The 21,113-nt window shown below is 40.1% G+C and overlaps 2 protein-coding genes across 2 annotated transcripts; one reads left to right on the forward strand and one right to left on the reverse strand.

The window, feature by feature from the left end:
- Positions 1-3,709: 3,709 nt before the first annotated feature.
- LOC132485642 (intraflagellar transport protein 20 homolog) lies at positions 3,710-4,132 on the reverse strand. The gene has a single exon (XM_060092196.1). It carries the CDS (start codon positions 4,130-4,132, stop codon positions 3,710-3,712), a length of 423 nt encoding a protein of 140 aa, XP_059948179.1.
- Positions 4,133-19,555: 15,423 nt separating this feature from the next.
- LOC132486917 (olfactory receptor 7A10-like) lies at positions 19,556-20,497 on the forward strand. The gene has a single exon (XM_060094461.1). The coding sequence runs from the start codon at positions 19,646-19,648 to the stop codon at positions 20,495-20,497; it is 852 nt and encodes a 283-aa protein (XP_059950444.1). The 5' UTR covers positions 19,556-19,645.
- The last annotated feature ends 616 nt before the right edge of the window (positions 20,498-21,113 follow it).

Consider the following 21,113-nt stretch of genomic DNA (forward strand, 5'->3'; position numbering starts at 1 on the left):
AGGATGATAGGAATAGAGCACAAAACTGGAATAGATAAAGGTCAAGAACAATGCCAGGTCAAGTTCATATTCAGTGTCAAATTCAAGTTTAAGTTTTCAGTTGGGGTAGAAATGAACATTGAAGATTGTGAAGGACAGGAGTTGGTCTGTATCAGTCAATATAAAGGTGAAGGTTAAGGTCAAAGTAAAATAATCATTCAGTGATACAGAAAGTTGTCATGATAAGGACAGGGTATGGGCCTGAAAGGGGTCAAGGTGAGGTCAAGGTCAAGGTAAAAATCTAAGCCTGGTTCAAATAGTGTTAGAGATATGAAAATACAGTCTGATATAGCATATTAGTCTGAAAAGGTCAAGGTCAAGGAAAGGTGAAGGTGAAGTTCAAGAGAATTCAAATTATCAGTCATTAAGAAGACTATCAGGAAGATAGGGATATGTCTTAGTCCGTTCAGGCTGCTATAACAAAATACCACAGACAGCGTGGCTTATAAACAACATTTATTTGGGCACCAGAAATCCAAGATAAGGGTGCTATGGTTGGGTTCTGGTGAGAACCCTCTTCCCTGTTGCAGAATTCTTGTATCCTCACATGGTGGAAGGGGTGAGGGAACTCTCTCGGGCCTCTTTTTTTTTTTTGGCTGTGACATGCAGTTTGTGGATCTTAGTTCCCTGACCAGGATTGAACTTGTGCCCCCTGCAGTGGAAGTGCTGAGTCCTAACCACTGGACTGCCAGGGAATTCCCTCGGGCCTCTTTTATAAGGGCATTAATCTCATTCATTAGGGCTCTGCCCTCCTGACATAATTATCTCCCAAAGGTCCCACATCCTAAAACACATAAAATGGGCATTAGGATTTCAACATATGAATTTCGAGGGGACACAAATATTTGAACCATAGCAGGAGACAAGGATCTCTATCAAGTTCAAAATTATGTTAATGCCAAGATCAAGGTCAAATCCCCAATCAATGAAAGAAATGGTCATGATGATATTCTTACAGTTCTAAAAAGGTTCAAGGTCTGCAGTTGGTCACACCAAGTGTGAGATCAAGTTCAAGATCAAGTTCAAATTCAAGGTCAAGATTATATTGTCAGTTGATGGTGAAGATGGGCAGGATGATAGAATCAAAATAAGGGGTAGAAAATGTTCTAATGAAGGGTCAATATGAAAATGAAGGTAAAGGAAAAGGTAAAAATCATGGTCAATGGCTTCCCTGGTGGCGCAGTGGTTAAGAATCCACCTGCCAATGCAGGGGACATAGGTTCAAGCCCTGGTCCAGGAAGATCCCACATGCCGTGGAGCAACTAAGCCCGTGCGCCATAACTACTGAGCCTGCACTCTAGAGCCCGCAAGCTACAACTACTGAGCCCACGTGCCACAACTACTGAAGCCTGTGCACCTAGAGCCCATACACCACAACAAGAGAAGCCACCACAATGAGAAGCCTGCACACCACAACAAAGCGTAGCCCCCGCTCGCCGCAACCAGAGAAAGCCCGCGCGCAGCAACGAAGACCCAATGCAGCCAAAAATAAATAAATAATAATAATTAAAAAGAAATCATGGTCAAGTTCAAATTTTCAGTTAGAGATTAAATGGACAGGATGATAGACAAGGACAGGATTTGTTTGGAATCAAGTTCAAGATTTTAAAGGTAATATTCAAAGTTAAGCCAAGGTCAAGATCAGGGTCCAATTATCCATCAATGATAGAAATGTCAGGGAGATAGACAAGGACAGGATATAGGGTAATTGGTGCAAACTCTAGTTCAAGGTAAGGTAATAGTCACCTTTAGGTAAATTAAAGGTTGTATTAAAGGACAGGTCAAGTTCAAATTGTATTTAAGTGGTGTAAACTGATAGGATGATAATCAAGGTTGGAATATATTGTGAATCAGTGTGAAGATCAAGTTAAAGGACAAAGGATATGGACAAAGTGAGGTCAAAGGAGATGTCAAGATTCAAATGCAAGGTTCGAAATAATCAATTTGTAATAGAAAAACAAGAAGTGAAAGGACAGAACAGATTAAAAATGGTCAGTGTCAACTTCAAGGTAAAAATCAAGATCAAATTATTGGTCAGTAAGGAATAAGGTTAGAGAGAAAGTTTCACACATGATATGCATCTGAAAAAGGTCAAGGTCACCTTTAAGGTCAAGATCAAAACACCAAGGTCAGGACAAATTTCCATTAAGAAAGAGTCAATGGCAGTATTTCGACTCTCAGGGTCAAGGTAAAAGTAAGATTCAAGTTCAAGATCAAGGTAAAGTTCATGGTCCAAAACAACCCCACAGATATAGGAGATTAAGGTCATGGTCAAATTAAAAGTCAGTGATAGAGGGACTTCCCTGGTGGTCTAGGGGTTGAGAATCCACCTTCTAATGCAGGGGACATGGGTTTGACCCCTGGTCAGGGAACTAAGATCCCACATGCCATGGGGCAACTATTGAGCCCGTGCACCACAACTAGAGAGAAGTGATCCCACATGCCACAACGAAGATCCTGTGTGCTGCAAATAAGACCCGATGCAGCCAAAAAAAAAAAAAAAAAAAAAAGTCAGTGATAGGAAAGGTCACATAGTAGAGACAGAATACAGGTCTGAAAGTACCATGATAATCAGGCAAGGCTCAATTTCAATGACAATATTAAGGTTAAAAATCAAGGTCAACTTTTGAGGGTTAGGGTCAAGATAAAAATTTAAGACCTATAGAATGAGGGTCGAGGTTGGGGTTGGATAAGGATAAAGTCAGATTTAGGGTTATAATTTGGGGTAAATGTTATGGTTAGGGTGAGGATTAGGGCAGGAATAAGGTCATGATTCAGTGTTGGAGTTGGGTCTGGTTTGTGTACCTGTTCATGTTTGTATTCATGTTGGTGTTTGTTGTTGGATTTAAATTCAGCCTTGGGCTTGGGCTAGGACTTGGGAGAGTGTATAACATGCAGTACAGAGTGGGAAACACACTGCTCCACACAAAAACACGATACGGATTCATTCACGCAACGAGCAGTCTTGACATATTTTACACATTTCCATAGGGAGTGTGTAATATGCAGCACAGAGTGGTGAACACATCTTACAGAAATAAGATTATCCTGATTCATTCATACAACCAGTGCCATTAGAAATGTCTTTTTTTTAAAAATAATAATTTATTGCTTTTCCTTCAAAAGCTTTGTGAATTTACCAAAAAAAATTAAAAAAAGTTTACAGGCTGCTCAGCTCAGACTGAGAATGCAAGAGGTGAGAACCTGAGGACTTCCCTGGTGGCGCAGTGGTTGGGAGTCTGCCTGCCGATGTAGGGGACGTGGGTTCGTTCCCCGGTCTGGGAAGATGCCATGTGCCGCGGAGCGGCTGGGCCCGTGAGCCATGGCCGCTGAGCCTGCGCGTCCGGAGCCTGTGCTCCGCAACGGGAGAGGCCACAGCAGTGAGAGGCCCGCGTACCGCAAAAAAAAAAAAAAAAAAGAGGTGAGAACCTGGACCACAGTGGCCACTGGGTGTTCGCCTGCAGATAGGCACTGACATCTGAAACAAGCTCCCCAAGATTTGTTTTGTTGCCTTCAGAGATGCTGCATTCCTCACACACCATCTCACATGGCACACTTGGGTCATTAGTCAAGTCACTGGAATGGTATAGAGGTTTTTTTGGTTTGGGGGTTGTAGTTTTTTTTTTTTTTTTCTTTTTTTGCCTTTCTGCTAGAAAATGAAATTTTCAGTTCATTTCTGAAAAGAAAATTGGTCAATAAATTCATTTTGTTCTGCTTCTACTTTACACAAAGCTTCATACTCAACCTGATACCTTCCAAGCTGCATTTTCTTTTCTGCTATTAGTGCCTGGAGTTGCTGCTGTTGGGCTTCTCTCTGTTTTTTTTTTTTTTTTCCTCTCTGTTTTGCTATAGATTTGAGCAAGTTCTGAGCACCAATGGCCTTCATCTTCTCATTTTCTGCTGTTTTTGCAAGTTGGTCAACAAGCTCAATTAAACCACCAACTATTTTATGAAACTGGCCAATTTTGTCCACAAAGTCCTTGCACTCTTCCTTGAGCTCTATGGTCTGCTGGGTAACCTCTGGGTCCAACACCCACAGCTTGTTCAGCTCATCAAAGTGTGGCCCTGCTTCACCCAGGATGTCCTTGGCCATGGCTGTCCACCCCGCAGCAGCGGTGCCTGCAACCCAGGCTAACGGCGGTAGGCAGCTCCTCTCTCTGGTGGGCGGCAGCCGGAGCCCTGCTCACCAGCCTCAGCCGCTGCCAAGGCTACAAGACCTGTTTACCCCTAACATCACTTTCTGACATCTTTAGCTCTTACACCGCAGAGCCTGCTGGGAAACAAGAATTTTTTTTAAAATAGATCTTTATTGGAGTATAATTGCTTCACAATACTGTGTTAGTTTCTGTTGTACACCAAAGTGAATCAGGGATATGGGGACATATGCATACATATATCCCTATATCCCCACCCTCTTGAGCCTCCCTCCCATCCTTCCTATCCCACCCCTCTAGGTCATCACAAAGCACTGAGCTGATCTCCCTGTGCTATGCAGCTGCTTCCCACTAGCTATCTATTTTACATTTGGTAGTGTATATATGTCAATGGTACTCTCTCACTTTGTCCCAGCTTACCCTTCCCCCTCCCTGTGTCCTCAAGTCCATTCTCTACGTCTGTGTCATTATTCCTCTCCTGCTCCTAGGTTCTTCAGAACTATTTTTTTTTTAATCCCATATATATGTGTTAGCATACAGTATTTGTTTTTCTCTTTATGACTTACTTCACTGTGTATGACAGACTCTAGGTCCACCCACTGCACTACAAATAACTCAATTTCATTTCTTTTTATTGCTGAGTAATATTCCATTGTATATAATATTCCATTGTATATATATATATATTGCCACATCTTCTTTATCCATTCATCTCTTGATGGACACTTAGGTTGCTTCCATGTCCTGGCTATTGTAAATAGTGCTGCAATGAATATTATGGTACATGACTCTTTTTGAATTATGGTTTTCTCAGGGTATATGCTCAGTAGTGGGATTGCTGGGTCATATGGTAGTTCTATTTATAGTTTTTTAAGGAACCTCCATACTGTTCTCCATAGTGGCTGTATCAATTTACATTCTCACCAACAGTGCAAGAGGGTTCCCTTTCTCCACACCCTCTCCAGCTATTATTGTTTGTAGATTTTTTGATTAATGCCATTCTAATGGGTGTGAGGTGATACCTCATTGTAGTTTTGATTTGCATTTCTCTAACGATTAGTGATGCTGAGCATCCTTTCATGTGTTTGTTGGCAATCTGTATATCTTCTTTGGAGAAATGTCTATTTAGGTCTTCTGCCCATTTTTGGATTGGGTTGTTTGGGTTTTTTTGATATTGAGCTGCATGAGCTGCTTGTATATTTTGGAGATTAATTCTTTGTCAGTTGCTTTGTTTGCAAATATTTTCTCCTCTTCTGAGGGTTGTCTTTTCATCTTGTTTATGGTTTCTTTTGCTGTGCAAAAGCTTCTAAGTTTCATTAGGTCCCATTTGTTTATTCTTGTTTTTATTTCCATTTCTCTAGGAGGTGGGTCAAAAAGGATCTTGCTGTAATTTACATCATAGAGTGTTCTGCCTATGTTTTCCTCTAAGAGTTTGATAGTGTTTGGCCTTACATTTAGGTCTTTAATCCATTTTGAGTTTATTTTTGTGTATGGTGTTAGGAAGTGTTCTAATTTCATTCTTTTGCATGTAGCTATCCAGTTTTCTCAGCACCACTTATTGAAGAGGCTGCCTTTTCTCCATTGTATATTCTTGCCTCCTTTATCAAAGATAAGGAGACCATATGTACATGGGTTTATCTTTGGGCCTTCTATCCTGTTCTGTTGATCTATATAGTCCTTTAGCATTTATGTCCTCATTTTTATTTTCCTCTACTCCTTCCCTCAAACCTCATTATTTAACATGTAGGCAAAAATAGAAAGTCAATAATTATATTTTTTATGCCATGTATGTGGAGCTAATAAGTTCATACATTGGTATTATCTATTCCAAACATTGTTTATATACCCAATGTTTAATTTTCAATGCAAATATCTATAATATTCACAATTTTCATTGCTTATATAATCATATATTACATCACTTTACATTTTTATTTGGTGACACTCTGTTCTGTGACATTGGAAATCCTGTCACACATTATGGCTTTTTTCTTATCTTTCAGTAGGATTTCTGAAAGTACAGTTTAAAACATTAATATAAGTACTGCATATTAGGCTAATGGTATATTAGGAAACTTTTTTAAGGTTAGGATTCAGAGTTTTTGTACATGTGCATATCTGTACATGCATACTTTTAAAAAAGGCTTACAAGCTAGTTAGGGACTGATGTCAGAGAAAATGCTGGAGTAGGAAACTCCAATGCCTCAACACTCCACAAAAACACTGAAACTACTGGAGAAACTGTCAGTATCAACTTTATCAAGAATATGAAAAATAACCCATGGTTTATAAAAAGAAGTGAACCCTTAATCAAGAAAAAGGTGACTGAAATCAGGTTAGAAAGCTTTTTGGTAATTTAACTTATTACTTCCCCAACATGCCCTTCCTGGCACAGTGGCAGTGTTGAATAAGGCAACCCACAGTCCCTGTGTGGATTCCTACTGCTGGAGCAGCAAAAATGTGTTTTCTGTTTTGACCTGTCTTATGGCTCCTTGAAGGACTAAAAAAAGTCTTTACCTTTACTTTCCCTAACTTGAAACTTCTCTCAAGGTGGGAAAGCAGCTCTGTGGAGTGCAATTGTCAAGCATAATTAAAGACAGATGAACTATCTGCTGGTGTCTGGGGCAAAAGATATGAGTTGAGGCAAACAATAGGTACACTGAAATGCCTGGGAGAAAATGTTGGGGAGTGAGATGGTTTGGATATATAACTATAAAAGCGTTCACATGTTATTTGGAATTTAAAAGGCCTGGCACATATCCAAGGTAGAAAGCCTGCTCAGAAAACATCAGAAAGCCCTGATCTCTCACCTCTGACTGATATTCAAGACTCTGGGCAAGCAACAAGTGAAGACAAAAGCAAAGAGATATAAAATGCCCAGCTGAGTATTAAAAGAATGTCCAAATACACACACACACACACACACAGCCAAACAGTAAAGACTGGGAAATTTTAGTCTTTGATTCCAGAGTTTAAGGAAATCTCTCTACCACTAGCTGACCAATAAGATAAAAGAACAGAGACTTCAGTGATCACACATGACAAAAAATACAATCGTAAAAAAATAGTTTATAGAAGTCATTAAGCAAACAAATACTTTCCACAATAAGCAGTAACAACATACCCCAATGAGGAGGGGAATATCTGATTTCTAGAATTACAACAATTTAAAATTCAAAATATTTAGTTTTCAAGAATAACAAGAAAAAAATATAATGCATACAGGGAAACAAGAATGTATGGTTCATTCACAGGAATAATAGAATACTAGAACCAGAATTTGAGGTGGCCCAGACCTTGTACTTACCAGAGAAAGACTTAATATCAACTTTCTTAAATATGCTTAAAGAACTAAAGGAAGCCATGCACAAAGAGTTAAAGGAAACCTGGCTGTCTCACCAGATAGAGAACATATATAAACAGATTAAAATTATGAAAGCAACCTAATAGAAATTCTAAAGTTTAAAAGTGCTGTAACTGAAATGAGAAATTCACTACTAGTCTTCATTAACATATATGGTCAAGTGGAAGAAAGTATTAGTACCTGAAGGTAAGTCAATGGAGATTATGTATTCTGAGGAGCAAGAAGGAAAAAGAATGAGAAAAATGAACAGAACCTAAGAAACCTATGAAATCCATCAAATATAGCAACATATGTATAATTGGAGTCCCCAAAGGATAGGGGAGGGAAGGAGGTAGAACAAATATTTGAAAAAATAATGACTGAAAAATTTTAAAATTCCCAATTTGATAAAAGATATGAATCTACATGTTCAGGAAGCTCAACAAACTCCAAGCAGGATAAACTGAAAGAGATCTATACTGAGACACATTGTAATCAAACTGTCAAAAGCCTTAAAGATAAAGAGAGGATCTTGAAAGCAGCAAAAGAGAAGTGACTCATAACATAAGAGGGAATCTTAGTAAGATTAACAGTTGATTTCTCATGAGAAATATGGCAGTCAGAAGGTAGTGGGGGTGTCATATTTAAAGCTGGGGGATTTGTGGGGGAAGACATCAACAAGAATTGTATATCCAGCAAAACTGTCCTTCAAAAATGAAGAATATAATCCATGAAAAAGAATTAAGCCATGAAAAGAAATACACGTTACAACTTGGATGAAAATGCAAAATATTATGCTAAGTGAAGGAAATTCAACACAAAGACCACATATTGTATGATTCCATGTATATAAAATATACAGAATACATAAATCCATAGAGACATACACATGAATACATACACAGGGACCAGGGCAGGAGGTAATGGAGAGAAACTGCTCTTATAATGTATAAATGATTTTACTTTGGAATGATGGAAATGTTTTAGAACTAGATAGAGGTAGTGGCTGCACAATACAACTGTTTGCCTAAAAACGGTTGACTTTATGTTATGTGAATTTCAACTCAAATTATTTTTTTAAAGAAGAAGAAATTAAGACATTCCTAGATAAACAAGTTGAAGGAGTTTGTTGTTGGTAGACCTATCCTATAATAATGCTAAAGGGAGTCCTTCAGGCTGAAAGGAAAGAACACTGGGCAGTAACTGGAAACCATATGAAGAAATAAATAACACTGATAATCATATAAGTAAACATGGAAGTCAGTATTATTGTATTGTTGCATAGTAACTCCTCACTTATGAGTACAGGAGATGAAATGATAAGAGAGAGATGAGAAGCTGGCTCTTGTAGGAAAAATAGAAACACTCTAGAGAATGGAAGTTCTAGATCATGAAAAAAAGCTCCTAGAATTGAAATTGTGAATGAGAGAGGCATAAAACAGGTGTCAAGAGAGAATGGAGGGCTTCCCTGGTGGCGCAGTGGTTAAGAGTCCGCCTGCCAATGCAGGGGACATGGGTTCAAGCCCTGGCCCGGGAAGATCCCACATGCCGCGGAGCAGCTAAGCCCATGCGCCACAACTACTGAGTTGCATTCTAGAGCCCCTGAGCCACAACTACTGAAGCCCGTGTGCCTAGAGCCTGTGCTCCAAAACAAGAAGCCCGCGCACCACAATGAAGAGTAGCCCCCGTTCACCACAACTAGAGAAAGACTGTGGGCAGCAACAAAGACCCAAAGCAACCAAAAATAAATAAATAAACTTATAAAAAAAAGAGAGAGGATGTCATGAATGCAAAGATCCACACATAGCTAAAGACTTAAATGGTACAGGATTCTTGCAAATGGACTTTCCCTCTCTTTTTGCACTCCTCTGTCTTCTGGGAGTTAGTGCTTATCAGAACTTCCTCTAACTCAATACCTGTAGACCAGTGTTTCTCTATCGTTTTTCATTTTTGCCCCTTCAGGAAACTTTTTAGGCATTTTTTTTCCAAAATGCCTCCCCATCTCCCCATTCTTGAAATGTTAACCACAGATATATCATTTATCTGTTAATATACAGTAGTGCTCTAGAGAGCCACAAATCATTGTAATACCTATGTTTTTTTTCACTCTGTGGAAAAATATACTTTTGCCTCCTTGGGGTGGTTTCACCTCCATTAAGAATGCATGTTCTTGGCACAGCACTTGTTGGGACTTTCCAGCCCAATAATTCCATCACATAATTCAAGGAATGCATTTCATTGGTAAATGTGTGTGTGTAGGAGGGTGTTTGTTGGTGGGGATAGAGCTCTGCCCTCAGGAAGGGAAGGAGATGAGGGCAGGCAGCCTTTAGCTGGACCACAGTGGTGTCTCTGAAAGGCACAAGTATGTTAATTCTCATTATTGGATTTGCAGTCTGCAGAACAAGGGCATGGGGTCATATTTGCAGTTTTAGGGCGTCTGTAGTTACATTCTCTCTTCTACCCAGCAAATAACTTGTCCTAGTGTTATGATAGATGTTGAGTAATGTAGCTTATGGGGAGCAAGTGGACCTAAGCAGGTAGGAAGTTTGGTTACTCACTGAATTCTTCTACTTACATGTGTAAATCCACAAGCATGAAGTTCTTTATTTTATAGGTATCACTTCTTTAGTTTTGACCTCCACTCTTAAGAGTGCCCAAAGAAACAATCTCAGAGTCCCTGACCTGGTGTTTCTCCACACTCGAAAGGAAGGAGACACACATTGGTTCAAGGATCATTGAGACCCTGATGCCTTCATTCAAAGATATGGCAATGCCTCCTGAACACACCCAACCTGACCTGAGACAATCCCAAGAGCATCCCCATGTCTTCATGTTGATCGCCTGAGGGAGGACACCCAAAACAGGGAAATCGTTTCAGGTGTGAGACATTGACTGGATTCACTGGAAGTCTCTTAGGACCTCCCAGATGAGGTGTACCACTCATCTGGCATCTGGTAATAATGGTTTCAGGTTACCAACTTTGCAGGGGGTGGGGCAGAGATTTTTCTTATCAAACACATGTAAGATTGGTATGTAAAAATAACAAAGCTCCAGGAAATATACAGAGACAGGTCATTCCAAAATCTTAATTTGAGTATTAAAGCAGGATCTGATGGAGACGTGTTAATTGGAGTCACCAAATTAATGTTAATACAGGAAATTGTCCTCTAAGGCAGGAGTGCAGCAAGTCTTTACTACTCGGGAGTCTGAAAGCTCTTGTCATTCAGATGGGATCTGAACTTGTAACTCTGGTCAAGGTTTACTGCTGACTTTTTCCAACATATCTTAATAACTGAGCCATGATGTAATGTCTCTGCCGCAGCTCTACCCCAGTGTGGGTATTATCACATGTGATGTCTCTAGCCTATGTTAAGAAATATTTCAAGAACCTTAAAGTGTTTTTGGATTCCTTGTAAGGAATTGGCTGGAGACAGTGCTCCCTTCACCACACAATGCGACTGTTTTACAAGAGTTAGGAAGATCAATGTCCTTTTGGCTTTAGTGTCAAAAAGGTCATGCTCCTATCAAGCAATTGTTTGTTTTAGTGTTATGGATACTGGCAACCTTATGATTGCTCATTATAGATTGGCTGCACAACTTTTCCATTCCCCTCTTCCCTATTAACAGAACCTGATTATATTTGGAAGTGGTCACGTGCCCAGCAAAGATACCATATTTTCCACATCCTCTTCAATCATGGACAGTCATGGATAGTATGTGAAATTATTGGGTAGGAATATTGAAATGCTCCGTAGAAGTCTTTCCCCTTTCTGTCTCCTTTTTGTCTGGAATTTGCACAAGACAATGAGACTCTTGGAGCTGACATATCTTGGAAAACCATACACTATGGATGTGGGAGCAGAGAGATAGAATGAACCCTGAACCTCTTGTTAGCATGGAGACATGGTGCTGGCCACCCTTTTTATGAGGGAGATAAGTTAATCCTTCATTGGATAGTAACACTTTTACTTTTTCCATTTATGTAGCCAAATTTTATCCTAACAGTACAAACAGAGTCCTTTGTCTTCACTGGATTTCTCAGAGTCATATCAGGAGCCCAATTTTGGCAACTATGTAACATTTCATAGTATATATTTTGTTTACTTATGTAGGTATTCACCTAGTTTTATTTCCCCTTTTCTTACTTCTGCCACAATATTTCTCTTGACATATACATTTAAGTGTTTTGCTTTGTTTCATGTACTGTGTAGTTTCCTTAAAATTCTTTTAAATCATGTTATGTGAATGAGTGAATAAATAAATGATGTTTTTAAAATGACACTAGGTCCTAGACACTTGTCCCATTATATTCATAGTTCCAAGAGAATTCTCTCATATCTCCTATACTCACTCTTGTGCTGATGAGAAATCGTCTGCAAAACATAAGAAATATTTCCAGACGCCACCATGTGCTAGATAGAAAGGGCTGAATTAGAATCACACCTCCCTGACTCCAAGTAAGGTCCTTTCTCACTCTGCAGGGCTGCCTCACTCATTCATGCTTCTCAAATAAGAGTAAATGTTAACGTTGAAACAGAGCAGAAGGCTTAGAGTTGAGCAGACACAAGGGAGGGCCAGTTCCTTCTAGGGGAGGAGAGAGAGGGCTTAAAATTGTGCTCTAAGATGGGAAGTGAGAGGAAAGGAGCTCAGAAGGAATGCACTGCAAGAATTCCATTCAGAGACAGGGATATGACCTGTGAAGGATATTGTTTATCCATTTCACAATCTCAACAACTTGACTGTTTCCCCAAAAGACACAGTTAATAAAATATTTCTTTCTATCCACATCGCTTTCCCACAGTACTTACTGGACTACTCCGGCATCCCTTAATGGCATCACTTGAAGAATTTGGTCCTATTGGCCCTTCTCTCCCTGGACAATGGGTGCAGAAAGGGCAGGCAGTGGGTTTCCCGCGCTGGTTCTCTGGAGTGATTGCACATCTTGGAGAGGCACAGAGAGAATGCTCTTAGCCTGGGGATGATGAGCTGCTGGTGAGCTCTGCAGAGGCTGAATACTCAGAGCTCTTCGTTAAATTAATTGTTTTATTGTTGCTCAATTCCCTAAGCAATTCAGCTCTCTTGAAGCCAAGAGACCATAAAAAGGAAACTTTTCTGCCAGTTCAGTCTCCATGGGTTCACCTTGGGGGACCAGATACATATTCCCTTCCTACCAATGCGTCCATCTCCCCTGGAATGAATATCTCCCCCATGTATATAACCTCTCATGCAGAGTATATTGAAAAGATCATCCCATGAGCTTCTGTGCTGCCTGTCAGTGACACTGAGTCTCTAGACATAGCTGTTGCCTGACCACACACATCCCAAAAAAGATCCTCCCTGGAACTTCAACCTGATATGTTTTGAAAACTGGAGATAGATTTTGAAGAAAATGCATGGGCTATTTCACTTGATGGAGAGTAAATTTTTTGGCTGCAGAAGTAGAGTTTTCTTTGTGCAGACCCAGTTATTCAGTTTTTTCATCATGGGTAAATGCATTCACATCTTTAAACCCACATGGGTAATTTTTCTGGCTATATACCCAGGTGGGCTATTCAGAGCATTCCTTTCCAATAAGAAAGAGTACTTTGAATATAAAATCAGTACCAATAGTGACTTAGAACAGGCATTGGCAAACATATTCATAAAGGACTATATAATACATATTTTAGGCATTGTGGGGAATCGGTTGCAATGGAGTTAAGTCCGTTGCAGGGACGTTAACTCTCCCCTATTTTAGTGTGAAAGCAGTTGTAGACAATACCTACACAAATGGACTTGGCTGTAGGTGTTCATTTTCTGTGGATGCTGTAACAACTAACCACTAACTGGATGGCTTAAAACAACAGGAATTTATTTTATCACAGTTCTGGAGGCTGGAAGTCTAAAATCAAGGTGTCAGAAGGGTTGCCCTCCCTCCAAAGGCTCTATGGGAGGCGTCATTCCTTGTCTCTTCCTGCTTTTAGTGACTCCAAGCATTCCTGGATTTTGTGTCTGCATGCCTTCAATCTCTGCTTCCATAATCACATGGTCTTATCTCTGTCTGTCTCTCTGCTCTGTGCCTCTTTTAAGGACACTTGTCATTGGATCTAGGGTCCACTTGGAAAATCTAGGTTGATCGCACCACGAGATCCTTGATTATATCTGTAAAAAGACTTTTTTCCCCAAACAAGGTCACATTCACAGGTACTAGGGGTTAGGATGTGGATATATATTTTGGGGGGCCACTATTCAACCCACTATGCTGTGTTCCAATAAAGCCTTTTTACAAAAATAGGTTGTGAGTGGAATTTATTCTGTGGGTAACAGTTTTCTTAACCATGATTTAGAGTGTAGATTCAGACAAAGGGAGTAAGTAAATGAGAGACAACACTGTAAAATAGAAAGAACATTAAATATGGCTTCCCTTCTGCTAGTGGGTTTCACCTACTAGATGTGAAACTGAGCAGGACCCTGAGGGCTCTCCCAGGGACAAGCCCTTTCATGTCACTTGCTTCTTGTTTGTAGAAAAAAGCCTTCATCTCGTAGGCCTTCCCCATATTCCAGAGAGTAGACTCAATTAATGATTAGAGAAGTGGAGGAGGATGTTGACTACATGTTGAGCATAAGCAGGTAGACCCCACAAGGTTGGAACCAGAAGCCTGATGGTTAAGATTCCCAAAACATCACCCTGTTACCTCACCACCAACCATTCAGAAGAATGTCCATGATCACATACCCTGAGACCCTCACTTCTAACACTGATTTTAAAAACTCTTGCCTGAAATCCATTGGGGAGTTCTGGTCTTTGAGCATTAGCTGCTCATTCTCCTTGCTTGGCACCCTGAAAATAAATGTTGTACTTTTGTTCACCACTACCTGGTGTCAACAGACTGGCTTTGTTGTGCAGCAGGTGAGCAAACCTGGGTTCGGTTTGGTAACAGAAGATCCAGGAGATTTATATCACTCAGGCTCTGCACAGTCTCCCCAGACCATGGCTGACCTGTCAGACCCATCCACCATCCTGACCCTCTTCCCAACATAGATGCTCCCTATGCCAATGTACCCCATTAAAGTCAATCTAAAGTATGTCAAATCTTAAGTCTAGGAGAGGTATGATGGAGGCCCAGCCATAAGCTGTTGTTAGGTTCTTGTGCTGATGGTTCCAACAGCCTAACAAGCAATTCTCTCACTAAAGCACCTGGGTGTAGCCCTTCAGACCACCACAGCATAGTGTATGGAGCCCAGAACACCTGATTTAATTTATGGCAACACTGACACCTGTGTATCTTTGGAGATGGTTGTAACTTCTGAGCCTGTTTCCTTATCTATTAATTAAGGTAAATGTGAATTTCAGCAAAGATGCACTAGTAAAACTGTTTGAGAAGTGCCTAGCGCATTATCAGCATTCACTAAATTATTTACTATTTTAAATTTGTGGGAAGTACGTGCCATTCTTCCAGCTAATTGATGGGTATTGTTCAGCAATTACTGCAGTAAGTGGGGCGGCTCTGCTTCCTGCTGTGGCTGCCCTGGAGGAGCTCTACTCTGTGTGTCATCAACGGGCTTACCAGGGCAAGTTCTTCTCACTAAAATGGCAGAGTCTTTAGAGCACAGTGGAAATATGTAAGGTCTCTTAAGGGCTATTCTCAGACTCAGGATGCTTGGTGGAGAAGGCTTCAAAATCCCTCAGCTGACTCCAGCACTGGACCATAGCCTTGGTAATCAAAGAATGGTCCACAGACCAATTTGCAGAATCAATATCATTTGGGAGCTAGTTACCAGTGCAGACTCTCTGGGCCCATGTTAGACCTGCCAAATCCGAATCTGCAGCTGAACAAGACCCCCAGGTAATTCCAGTATAAGATGATGTTGGAGAAGTCACGATCTGTTTGTCACCTCCTCACTGTTGACGCTTGTGCTGGATAATTCTTTGCGGTGGGGGCCATCCTGAGCATCATAGGTTGTGTAGCAGCATCCCTGGCCTCAATCCACTAGGTGGCAGTAGCAACTCCCAGGTTCTGACAACCAAAAACTCCAGACAGTGTCAGGTGTTCCCTGAAGGAAAATCACCCTGTTTGAGACCCACTGGCCTAGAGCGTGAGAACTAGAAACACCTTGAGGAGGTTCCAATCAAAGCCAATCCCTTTCTCAGCTCATAACTTTGGGCAGATCACTTAACCCTTGTGAGTCCAAATTCTGCAAATTTCAAATGAGATACATATTTGTACTGACCATGCAGAACGGACTTTTGTAAAAATAAAATAGGACAATCCAAATAAAATTATATCTTATGTGTGTGGTTTTTAAAAATATCTAAACATGTCTTATAATTAAACTTTTTTTTAAAGAGGAGTGACAGCTCTAAATTAGAGATACAAGCATGAAGTCCCTGATTTGTAAAAAAGTCACATGAAGCCAAGGATTATATGTGGTTTTGCAGCAAACAACACACCTCACTCTCTTGTTGCAGAGGGTTTACCAATATTCTGGAGAGATCAGGAGCTGTTGATCCCTGGAACAAGACAGTAATTTGGAGGTCCATGGAAACTCGTCAAAATAGGTTCCTCATTTGCAGATTAGGAAAGGCTGGAGAGTTCATGAGAAGAAGTAACACAGACTGGATTCACCTGACTTCTGTGTCTCCTGGGAACAGAGTATCAGCAGGAATAGTTTGCTTTTTTCCCAGCATCCCACAGGGAAGTGTTGTGCTGGGAGACGGGAGTAACAAGGGAAACAGTGCCTAACTAACAGACATAGGGAGCTGTAGATATCTCCTCTGTTACAGTCCCTCTGGCTGTACATCCTTGAAATGCACAGGACTTGGTTGATGCTTTTGGAGTCATAACTCTGGTGGGGGGGCTAATGCTTCACTCCTTTCTTCTTTGTTTTTGTTTTTTTCTTGCGGTACGCGGGCCTCTCACTGCCGTGGCCTCTCCCGTTGCGGAGCACAGGCTCCGGACGCGCAGGCTCAGCGGCCATGGGTCACGGGCCCAGCCGCTCTGCGGCATGTGGGATCTTCCCGGACCGGGGCACGAACCTGTGTCCCCTGCATCGGCAGGCGGACTCTCAACCACTGCGCCACCAGGGAAGCCCACTCCTTTCTTCTGATGTGCCTGGGAACAGAGCTTCAGTCTTCATCATCAACCATCCAGGGAGGAACTCAGATATCCACACAGGGACTTTCCTCTCATAGACCCCATCCAGGTGAGTCTGAGAGTTCAATAGGTACTTCAGGAAAGGTTCAGAGAGAATGCAAGTGGAAAACTTTTATCTGAAGTCACCTGAGAGCCTAATTAGTCTAATCCAGAGTTGAGATATTTGCCATGTTTGTTTTCTAGGTTTCCTAATTAACTTATAATTCATTTATTTAATATGTTAAAAAGAGAAGTGTCTGATGAACTCAGCAGCACAAGAGTCATTGTTGATGATTAAGTGATGGGAATTGAAGTCCAGTTGGATGAGGCTAATGAAGTAATTGGGAGCATAAAGTGGTTCCAGTAAAGTTAGAGAGTATTAGAGGATTTTCCTAGTTAAGGGGAATAAGAAAAGTAGGTTTAGAGGCATGTTCAGTGAACTAAAGGTATTTGTTAAAGATGCGATGCTTTTAAGCATGTTGTGTATTTATTAGAAAGACACAGACCCGTGGAGGTAGATACTAGCTTGCAACAAAGTTCTTGAGACATACTTTTCACAGTATCTTCTCTCATGCTGGGTATTCACATGAAAAATTTGATTTAATATGCAAAATGAGTATGCTATTGAACTTGAATTTGTAATTCTTCATTAGGAAGAGGTGGGAAAGCAATGGAGACATTTGTGAGATAGAAGAAAAAAATCAGCCAAATCTCATCACCAGTGATAAGCATTCACTTAGTAACATGAAAGAACTATGCTAAGTTTTTTATATTGCTAGATTTGTATACCAACTTAGGAGGATGGATACCACTATCCCCATGATTTGAGTAAGGATATTAACGTTTAAATGGATCCGTAATCCCATTTAAGTTCAAACAGCTAATACGTGATAGATCCGAGATTCACACATTTGTTTTCGGATTCAATTTTTTTGTATTTACAATGATTTAGAAAAGTCTTTTACCATTTATGTTTTAAATCCTCATCTATTGTCGAACATTGTATATTTTCTGTTGTTAATTTTTCTAAAATAACAATGGCTCCTAATCATTTTCTTTGTGCTTTATTTTTAGGTTCTCATTAGCTATCTATTTTATACATAGTATCAATAGTATATATATGTCCATCCCAATCTCCCAATTCATCCCCCCTACCCCCCCTTTTCCCTCTTGGTATTCATTCTTTTGTTCTCTACATCTGTCTCCATTTCTGCTCTGTAAATAAGATCTTTTATACCAACTTTTTCAGATTCCACATATATGCATTAATATATGATATTTGTTTTTCTCTTTCTTACTTCACTGTGTATGACAGTCTAATAATTTTCTAAGAATAATTAATTGTTGTTAACTTTCTAGGTCGATGTTCAACCAGTAAGATATCTTGTCAGCATAAAGATAATGACTCATTATTCCTTTGATAAACTGCTTTAGGCTACTTTATTAGGTATTCTGGACATCAAGGGGGTATAAATGGGGATGGAATGCTAATGAAGCTTTATCCTCATAGCAATCTCTCAGGGACCACCAGAACTTATTAGGTCTTATTTTGTAGATGAAGAGGTTCAGTATGGGAGTGACCATGGTGTACATCACTGAGGTCATCAGACTCTCCTAGAGGATGAAATGCCTGCAGAACTGAGGTATACATACCCCAACGCCTGTGCCCTAGAACAAGGTAGCCACCAAGGGGTGAGACCTACAGGTGGATCTTGTTTTCCTCCACAATGCCCCTTTCCTTCTCAGTTTTTCAAGTAATTTTTAAATTTTTATTTTAGTACAAGACACAAAATTTTCATATCAAAATGAAGCTCCACAGGCAGCTTACCAACTTGAATTTGGGTACTATTTTCTATATTCTCTATGGTAAAGATAATTTGATGTTGACCACTTGCCTTGTATCATTCCTTTCCTAACTATTGTGGCTGGAATTGAGAAGAGCCAGGGAGTAATAAGCGCAGTAAGTCATAATGTACTGTGTGTGTGTGTGTGTGTGTGTGTGTGTGTGTTGTGGGGAATGAGCACTTCTCTGGGCAGTGGTACTTAAGTTTACTCCAAAATGTGACCCTTAAAAGACAGATACAACAATATTAACAAGCAGTTAGAAATAAGGAAGGGATCCTTTTCTATTCACAGGAATTCTTTTAAATTTTAAAAGAGAAATTTTAAATGTGAAAGGACCAATATGTGAATGAGTGACTCCCTCCTTGGGTCTTGAAGTTTCAGCATTGACAGGAAGTCCATCTTGCTCCTCAGCATCCTCTGACACCATCTCTCATCACTCTCCCTCTTGTTCATTACCCTTGACACTTTGGCTCCCCTCTGAGTCTTGAATATTTGAAACAAGTGTCATCCTCAGGGCCTTTGTACTGACTCTTTCCTCATAGGGCACACTCGTTCCCCCAGATAATCTGGAGTCTCTGCTTTGTCTTCCTTCAGGTCTCAGTTCAACTTTCTCCTTATTTGCAGGTCTTCTTGAATTCCCAGTAAAATATAACACCTCCATTCACTCTATTTTATACCTGCTTATTTTTTCCATAGCATCTGTCACTGTAAGACATGGTAATATGTTTTTGTATTTGTTAATTTATACTTTTATCCATTATTGGATTTAGGGAGTTTTGTTCTTAGAATCCTGTACTTTTACCCCAGAAGATAGTCAGTACTCAACATAAACTGCTCAAATGCATGAGATAAACTTGCATTTAAACTGTGTAATAGATGACCTATTGGTGGAAAGCCTGAGTGTGGGACAGGAATTTCTAATTAAAGATTATCCCAGAAAATCCCTTAAAAATGACCAAAATATATAATTTAAAGTTTTTCACTATATTAATTCCCACACGTGTAAAAATTAATCATGTTCTTTTTTCTTTCCTATTAGTGATCACCACCACACGGCACAAGGCAACAATACACAAATTTCAGAATTTATTCTTCTGGGATTATCAAATGAACCAGAACTGCAGCCCCTCATATTTGGACTTTTCCTATCCATGTACCTGATCACTGTGTTTGGGAACCTACTCATCATCCTGGCCATCAGCTCAGACTCCCACCTCCACACCCCCATGTACTTCTTCTTCTCCAACCTGGCCTTTCTAGACATTTGTTTCACCTCCATCACCATTCCTAAGATGCTGGTGAATATACAGACTCAAAACAAAGTCATTTCCTATGAAGACTGCCTCACACAGACATATTTTTTCCTACTATTTGCACAGTTGGGTGACTTCCTTCTGACAGTGATGGCCTATGACAGCTTCATAGCCATCTGCCACCCCCTGCACTACACAGTCATCATGAATCCTCTTCTCTCTGGACTGCTGGTGCTGATATCCTGGGTGATAGGTGCCCTGAGTTCCTTGTTACAAACCTTACTGGCATTGCAGCTGTCTTTCTGTACAGTCTCAGAAATTCCGCACTTCTGTGAATTCAAAGAGGTAATCCAACTTCCCTGTTCTAACACCTTTCTTAATAACACCATGATGTATTTTGCAGTTGGGCTGTTTGGTGGTGGTCCATTCGCTGGGATATGTTACTCATACTCTAAGATAGTTTCCTCCATAGGAGGAATCTCATCATCTCAGGGGAAGTATAAAGCATTTTCCACCTGTGCATCACATCTCTCCACTGTCTCCTCATTTTATTGTGCAGTGTTAAGAATGTATTTTACCCCTGCTATTACCCACTGCTCACACTCAAGTGAAGCAGCCTCAATGATGTACGCTGTGGTCACACCCATGCTGAAACCCTTCATCTACAGTCTGAGGAATAAAGTCATAAAGAGTGCTCTAAGAAAATTCTTTGGGGTGGCAGTTATAAAAGGGCCAATTGTCCTGGGGTGAAGAAGTGTCAGTTATTGCAGGGCTTAAAGCATTAGAGGCTGACATTGTGATTCCCTGATCAAATTGTGGAAAGAACACTTGCTCCTTCAATTTACTCTCTGGTATTTCCATTTATTTGATTTCAATTTCTCTATACAAGTTACCTAACTCACTTCACTAAGCTTTATGCTCTCTGCTATCTAATTTTTTTCTTTGTCATTCTTCTACTTCCCTAAATTGATTTGCAACCTTAAGTGAAATATATTGAAATTCCCATTTATCTCATGACACTTCATGCATTTCTTAAGAATAATTTCTTCTGAAGTAAAATATTTTATACTGAGCAATTTTTCTTTCATTTTACTAACAGAATAATCATGACTTGTACTATTCCTTTGGAAAAAGAAAAAACAACTTGGCAACCAAAGCCATTTCCACAATTTCATAAGACAGTAAAATATGAAATCACAGTTTATCACTTTTTTCTTCTTCATTTCTTTGTTCATCACTACTACACCCATGCTGAACCCCTTTATCTGCTCTCTGAGCAAGAAAGACATAAAGGAGACTCTGAAGAGATTCAATGGGATGGCAGTCACAAAAGGGTCAATTGCCCTAAGGGTGATGAAATGCCCTT

Source organism: Mesoplodon densirostris, chromosome 3, assembly GCF_025265405.1.
Source record: "Mesoplodon densirostris isolate mMesDen1 chromosome 3, mMesDen1 primary haplotype, whole genome shotgun sequence".
In the NCBI taxonomy this organism is placed as follows: Eukaryota; Metazoa; Chordata; class Mammalia; order Artiodactyla; family Ziphiidae; genus Mesoplodon; species Mesoplodon densirostris.

Excerpts from the sequence above, each read along its gene's own strand:
- LOC132485642 (XM_060092196.1), bottom strand. The coding sequence starts at position 4,132 with ATGGCCAAGGACATCCTGGGTGAAGCAGGGCCACACTTTGATGAGCTG.
- LOC132486917 (XM_060094461.1), top strand. The coding sequence starts at position 19,646 with ATGTACCTGATCACTGTGTTTGGGAACCTACTCATCATCCTGGCCATC.